Genomic DNA, 6966 nt, shown 5'->3' on the forward strand with positions numbered 1-6966 from the left:
TCCCCCTCCTTGTCCTGGTCATCACTCACTCACCTGAAGTTAGGATGGGTCAAGGGTCATCTGTACTCTGACTTTTTGTTCTGCCCCCATTTCCTCAGTCATGTCCTCTAGAGCTGTTAGTGTTCTTGTGTGTCTGGAAGTAGGCCCACTGATGGGGGATGGAAAGATATGGGCTATTAGGCCTGAGGAGAGTACCACTGGAATCAGAGAGAGGAATTTTCTAAGAAGGAAGTGTACTGATTGCTCATGGTCTGTGAAAAAAATTTATTAAGCAGATTCAGGTTAAGAAAGGAAGGGTGGTGTTTTGAGAGTAGGAGGATAGTCCTTTTCCAGAGAGTAGCCAAGATGATGCCAAGTGACCTTCACCACCACCCTCTCAGAGAAGAGAATAGACAGACCTCAGGCCAGAGGAGAGTTTCATGGATTTCCCGATCCAGGTGACAGGTGGGGTTGGCTGCCTAGTCCCCCTAACACCATGGTTCCATGATTCTGTGATGTCATTGAAGAGAGAAGAATGGGGAGCTGGGCTCAGCTCCAGAAGCTCCAGTTCCCCTCTCCTTTGGATTCTGATAGTTTTGGGGATGAGGGGAGGTGAGCCGAGTGGCCACACGCGTCTCAGCTCAGAATCCCCTCTAGCCACCTCAGTCCCCCACCGCATTTATGGAGAAAAATTAGCCAGTGTGAGTCAACTCCAGAGAAACAAGCAGAGCATCTTTACAAAGCTGGTCAAATGAACAACCATGAAAACAGGCTTTTACTCTTCTGTTTCTAGAAAACTTAAAGAACAAGAGGCCTACATTCAAACTGAGCTGGAAAAGAACATTTGGACAAACAGCGATCGTGAGAGTGAATGAGTCGGCTTGTTAAGCCTATGAGCTTTGAAACCACAGCAATTACTTTCATCATCATCCTACTAATTTGCTTCATTTGCATCCTCCTTTTACTGATGCTGTTTTTATATAGATGGTATAAATCCATGCTGATAAATTGGGATCAGATTTCAAGTCACACTAGCAAATGTATCTAGAAATAATATAAAACAATTAAAATAGAACAAATGATAATGCTGTAGCAATCTACTTTTTCCATCCAGGGTTTTAGAGTCACCAGGTTCCTCTTTAAAAGTGAATTTTTGCTCATTCATTTTCAGTTTCCAAAGCAAGGAAGATGAGGAGATAGGAAAAGGTCCTTGTGAAGATTGTCTAACTGCTAATGTGGAGACACACAATCCAGGAGACCAACAAAAGTAAGTCCACCACAGAATGTTGTAGAAAGCCATGTGTGTGTGTGTGTGTGTGTGAGAGAGAGAGAGAGAGAGAGAGAGAGAGAGATAATGGTGGCTAATATGCATAACTTTAAAAAATCCCTGCTGATTGATTTTTTTTAGGACTCTTGTAAGGCAAATCATGCGGCCCGGCATTCTTGTCCAGAGACGGAGCAAAGAATTGGTGGCTACACTCTTAGAAAACAAAGAGGGCAAAGAGGGCAAAGTGGAGAATGAAGTAAAAGAGAACCAAGATGATAAGAATGTTAAAGAAAACGGGCAAGAGGTGATGGGCTTTTCAACACTCAAGGGGCAGTATAGCATTTGTATGATTGACAAGGAGGCAAATTACTTGGCTAGGTGCAATAAGGGGTGGTCTTGGCTGTATTTAGGTTCCCACCTTAAAGGAGAGCAATGTCCATAGTCATTCACACCATTCTTCTTAGCTTTATTGGCTCATGTCATTAAACCACTTACATATGCCAAGCCTAGACACTTACTCATTCTTCATTCCTACATTTGTGTTTTTCTTAATAATTCTCTTCATTTTGCTGCTTTTCTTAGATTCCTAGAATCTTAGGGCTGGAGTCCTCAGGACTTGGAGATCATCTAGGGATCCAGCAAATGAGAAAAAGACATGAATTGTTCAAGGTCATCCTCTACCATGGCTGAGCTCGGGACCTGTGTCCCTTCTCAAGGTCTAGGCTCCTTCTACCACAGCACACAAACTTTGCCAGGGCCTTCCGGAGCTCCACGTTTGGGGCTCCCCACTAAGAAACAACTCATGTGCTCTCCCCACATAAGGCCCATGGTCAGTTGGACCCAGGATGGTGGCGCAGGCAGCTTGGTTTGACTGCTGTGTAGAGAGAGTGATGCGTTATCAGGCTATTTGACTATGTCAGGGTGTGCTTCTGTAACCACAGAAACACAAAACTGATGGATTGCCACTGCTTTTCTATATCACTTAGTGGTACTTTTCTGTTTCTCACTAACAATGCACATATAGCCTGTATATTTAAAAGCAAGGTTTGTTGTTTTCATAAATTGATCATTTACACTCTTTGTCCCATTCTCTTGCAGGATGATTCACAAAAAACACACATACCTTTCAGTGGAACCCCTTCAGTTACTGATCACAAAAGACCTTTAAAAGGAGTGACGTTTTCTAGGGAGGTAATTGTTGTGGACCTTGGGAAGCAGTACCCTACACCTCAAAGCTATATTCAAGAACATAAAGAGAGGAAATGAAGCTCAGAAAAGGCTGAGAGTGGAAGAGATGTAACCTTAGACTAACAAGGAGATGACTGGGACACAAAATTGTGTTGAAATTGCAAAAGAATGGGGAATTAAGCAAATTGTGTTTTACCTTTGTGCAGAAAGAAGTGGGCTACATGCAAAATTCTGTAAAATAAAATGCCGACAGCTTGACTACTATTTTTTAAAACTCATATCTGAGTTCACGAAATCGATTGTATTAATTGTCTTTAAAACTCAGTCTATTCACTGTTGGACATGTGAATAAAATTATTTGTGTTTGTGCAGATGTCTTTTAGGTATGTGATATTCAAGGGAATGTAGGAAACAGCACATGCCCTTGATGCTCTGATCACAGGCATTCATAGCCAAGTAACATTATTAATGTTACCATGGAAACCCCCAGGGACGAGGACTAGGATCCGCTACCACATAATCCTCATTGAACTCAGCCCTTAACATTTTATCATACAACTTTTTAAAAATATATATTTTATTGATTATGCCATTACAGTTGTTCTATTTCCCCCCTTCATTCCCCTCCACCCTACCTCCCCGTCCCCATTACCCTCCCTTTAGTTTATGACCATGTGTCTCAAGTTCTTTAGATTCTATATTTCCCATCTATTTTCTATCTACTGTCTATACTATTTATTTTCTGTACCGTCTTTCCCCTTCTCCTCCTCCCACTCCCCTGTTGCTAACCCTCCTTGAGATCTTCATTTCTATATTTCCACTCCTGATCTAGCTGTCCTCTTAGTTTTCTTTTGTTTTAGGTGTGGTTGTTAATAACTGTGAGTTTGTTGTCCTTTCACTGTTCATGTTTTTTTAACTTCTTTTTCTTAGATAAGTCCCTTTAACATTTCATATAATAAGGGCTTGGTGATGATCAACTCCTTGAATTTGATCTTATCTGAGAAGCACTTTATCTGTCCTTCCATTCTAAATGAAAGTTTTGCTGGATAGAGCAATCTTGGTTGTAGGTCTTTAGATTTCATGACTTGGAATACCTCTTTCCAGCCCCTTTTTTGCCTGTAAGGTCTCTTTTGAGAAATTAGCTGACAGTCTGATGGGGACTCCTTTGTAGGTGACTATCCCCTTAGCTCTTGCTGCTTCTAGGATTCTCTCCTTCATTTTAATCTTGGCTAATGTAATGATGATGTGCCTTGGTGTGTTTCTTCTTGGGTCCAACTTCTTTGGGACTCTCTGAGCTTCCTGGACTTCCTGGAAGTCTATTTCCTTTGCCAGATTGGGGAAATTCTCCTTTATTATTTGTTCAAATAAGTTTTCCACTGGTGGCTGTTCCTTTCCCCCTTCTGGTACCGCTATAATTCGGATGTTGGAGCGTTTAAAGATGTCCTGGAGGTTCCTAAGCCTCTCCTCATTTTTTTTTGAATTCTTGCTTCTTGACTCTTTTCTGTTTGGCCATTATTTGCTTTCTTCTGGTCCACTCCATTGATTTGAGTCCCAGTTTCTTTTTCATCTCTATTGGTTTCCTGTGCAATACCATTCATTTCCATTAGTTTCACCTTCATATGTTTCTCTAATTTGTGGCTATAATCAACTAATTCTGTGAGGATCCTGATCACCAGTGTTTTAAACTGTGCGTCTGAGAGTTTTGCTATTTCTTCATCACTTAGATTTATAGGCTCTGGGGCTTTGAGATCTTCTTGAGCTATTTTTGGTCTGTTCGTGCCCTTTAAGTGCGAGGAGCGGAGCCCTAGACTCCCAGGTCGCTGGTTTGTGACGCTGTATGTGGGGGCGTGGTCAGAGCGGGGAAATGGCGGCACCCTCTGCCGTTTTGAGCTGCTGGGTGGGTAGCAGAGCCTCAGGTGGTTCACCATGGCCCGGCCACTCAGAGTCGGTGGGATATGACACTGTATGTGGAGGTGAGGTCAGAGCAGGGAAATGGCGGTGCCCTTCGCTGCTGCTTGCAGCGGGGACCCGCTGGGTCCTGGTCCAATGGCCCACTCCCTCGCTTGTCTATCCGCGCACAAATGCGCTACCACAGTCAACCCGCAGCCCTGCTCCCTTGCTGTTTCCCCACGGTCACTCGCTTGGTCGCTTGCTCGGTCTCCCACTAGGTCCAACCCTGCGCCTGGATTCCACGCGCCTGACTCCGTCTGACTGAGTTTTCCTGTGCAACCCCGCTCCACCAGCTGCTGGTTTCGCCCCTTACCGGTCAGACTGAAGAATTTGTTGTTAACAGACTTCTGAAAAGTTCAATTTTCTGTGTTCTGGCTGTGTTTTCTGTTGCTAATATTCAGTTGTCTCTAAACTTGGTTGTGTGAGAAGGCACCGCGTCTCCACCTATGCCTCCATCTTGGCAGAAGTCCCCATTTTTTATTGTGGTAAAAACAACAAATCTTACCAGCTCATCCATTAAAAGTACCGATCAGTGGGACTGAACACACTCCTGATGCTGTGCCGCCGTCACTGCTGCCTGAGTGCTGTTCACCAGTAAAACCAAAACTGCCCATACATAGTAGCTCCGCAGGCTCCCTGCCCCTGCAGCCCCTGGCAAACACCATTCTTTTATGTCTCTGTAATTTGGGCCATTCTAAATTCTTCATGTAAATGAAATCATGCAGTATTTCTTTTCGTTTTTGTCTTATTTCACTTAACACAGTGTTTATATGCTAAGTTCACATTAATAGCATAATGTAAGCCTCAAGTTCCATCCATATTGTACCATATACCAAAACTTCTTTTCTTTTGAAGGATGGCTAATATTCCATTATATGTAAGTGCCACATTTTGCTTATTCATTCTTTTACCGACGGACACTTGGGTGGCTTCCACACAGTGAATAATGCTGCTATGATCATGGGCATACAAATTTGTCTTTGAGACCTTGACTCAGGTTTATTAAGACTGATATTTTCATAATAATTATATTTAAACATTTTAAAAAAGGCTTACGCAAGGAAATTTTAGAGGGGGAGAGCGAGAGAGGGGGAGAGACATTGCTTGGTTTCCTCCCTTATGTGCACTGGCCAGGTTCGCAACCTAGGTATGTGTCCTAATCAGGAATCAAACCTGTGACGTTTTGGTGTATGACTTTCCAACGAACTGAGCCACCTGGCCAGGGCCATAATAATTATATTAATACTGAAGATTTTCTTTGTGAAATTACTTTTTGGAACAAATTCTTTTAGGTCAGTTTAATTCTTGGTCAATTATTACATAGAATGCCTTTTTCATTTACATTTTAATGTAATTGTTTCCATTGGAGTAGTTCTTTTTGTAAGTTTCCTGGTCTTATTTTCCCACCGCAGCTTTCAATTATCCATATCTAAATCTTACCATGTAATGTCCTATCATTAATATTCTTTATGAATTGGATAAAAGATACACAGCTAATGCACAAGAAAACTGTGACCACTAGCATTACCACTGAAATTCTTTCCTATTTGATACAATGTTTTAGTTGTCCATGGCCTTGGTAAAGTAAACTGTAAAAGGTGAAATTAAAATGTCATTTTGTTTTGGGGCCAAAACATTTTGAAGTGGTATATTTGCATAACTTTTAGATTTTTGGAAAATTATACTGGAATGCAGTTGCCCCAGTAAGTAAAGGAGAAAAAAGTTCTCCACCAGTTAGTTTCTCTCTTGAGCACAAAGGACGGGTCAGTACCAGGGAACAGAAGAGTCAGGTGCTTCTACTCTTCCATTGTCATATTTGTTTTTCATACTAAACAAATATCCATAGACCCTTTAGTAACATCTTCCGTGTATTACACACGGAAGAGTAGTACAAAGATTTTGCTGGAAGGTGAAGTTTTGTTAAAGGAATCACTAGCCACTTAATTACTGTAAAATTGCATCAAGCTACAATAATGGGTACTTGCAGTCACATCCTTTTGTCATCTATAAAAGATTATTAAATGAAAAAAACATAAACATTCTTCAAGTAACTGGGAACTTGGTAACGCATGCTACTTGGGCAGGTGATGGAAAGGCCTGAGGAGAGAATTATAGCGCACCAACTCTGCAGGAACTTTGGGACAAAACAGGAATGTAACGAACACGTGCACAGTGGAGATTGCAAGTACCGTGGGCACGCTCCGACCTCAGAAGTCGGTTGTACAGCAAACGGTGATCAAGTGCTGGGGTCGAGTCCCGGACTGGACTGAATAGCACAGCTGATTGTTGACAGCCTGGACAGACGCCTCCGGTCTGCATCCCCAATGCGGCTAGCTCTCCGGCAGGCACGTTACCCGCCGCCCAGCTGCTAGCGTTGAAACTAATCACTGTAGTAATGAGCCCTTCAGGTGTCCAGTCCTTTACTGGAGGCGGCCGAGGTTGCCCTCTTCCGGGTCCCAGCACTTCCTGGTTCCGCAGCGGCGCCCCGTAGGCCTTTGCAAAACCCCGCCCGGGCCGCCAGGACCCCGCCCCCGCCCGAGGGACCGCCCATCAGCCCCGAGCACTGGAACCGCTCCCCACCG

General features: G+C 43.2%; 1 protein-coding gene across 1 annotated transcript; it reads left to right on the forward strand.

Moving 5' to 3' along the window:
• Positions 1 to 871: 871 nt before the first annotated feature.
• Positions 872 to 2512, forward strand: CUNH2orf74 (chromosome unknown C2orf74 homolog). Its single transcript, XM_037163553.2, has 4 exons — positions 872 to 966; positions 1151 to 1246; positions 1388 to 1550; positions 2345 to 2512. Exons 1-4 carry the CDS (start codon positions 872 to 874, stop codon positions 2510 to 2512), a joined length of 522 nt encoding a protein of 173 aa, XP_037019448.2.
• The last annotated feature ends 4454 nt before the right edge of the window (positions 2513 to 6966 follow it).

Source organism: Artibeus jamaicensis, unplaced genomic scaffold (genome assembly GCF_021234435.1).
Source record: "Artibeus jamaicensis isolate MK-2021 breed Jamaican fruit bat unplaced genomic scaffold, CSHL_Jam_final contig_465, whole genome shotgun sequence".
In the NCBI taxonomy this organism is placed as follows: domain Eukaryota; kingdom Metazoa; phylum Chordata; class Mammalia; order Chiroptera; family Phyllostomidae; genus Artibeus; species Artibeus jamaicensis.

Excerpts from the sequence above, each read along its gene's own strand:
- CUNH2orf74 (XM_037163553.2), top strand. The coding sequence starts at position 872 with ATGAGCTTTGAAACCACAGCAATTACTTTCATCATCATCCTACTAATT. Across the intron at positions 967-1,150 it reads ATGCTGTTTTTATATAGATG|TTTCCAAAGCAAGGAAGATG; the intron begins GTATAAATCCAT and ends ATTCATTTTCAG. Across the intron at positions 1,247-1,387 it reads AATCCAGGAGACCAACAAAA|GACTCTTGTAAGGCAAATCA; the intron begins GTAAGTCCACCA and ends GATTTTTTTTAG.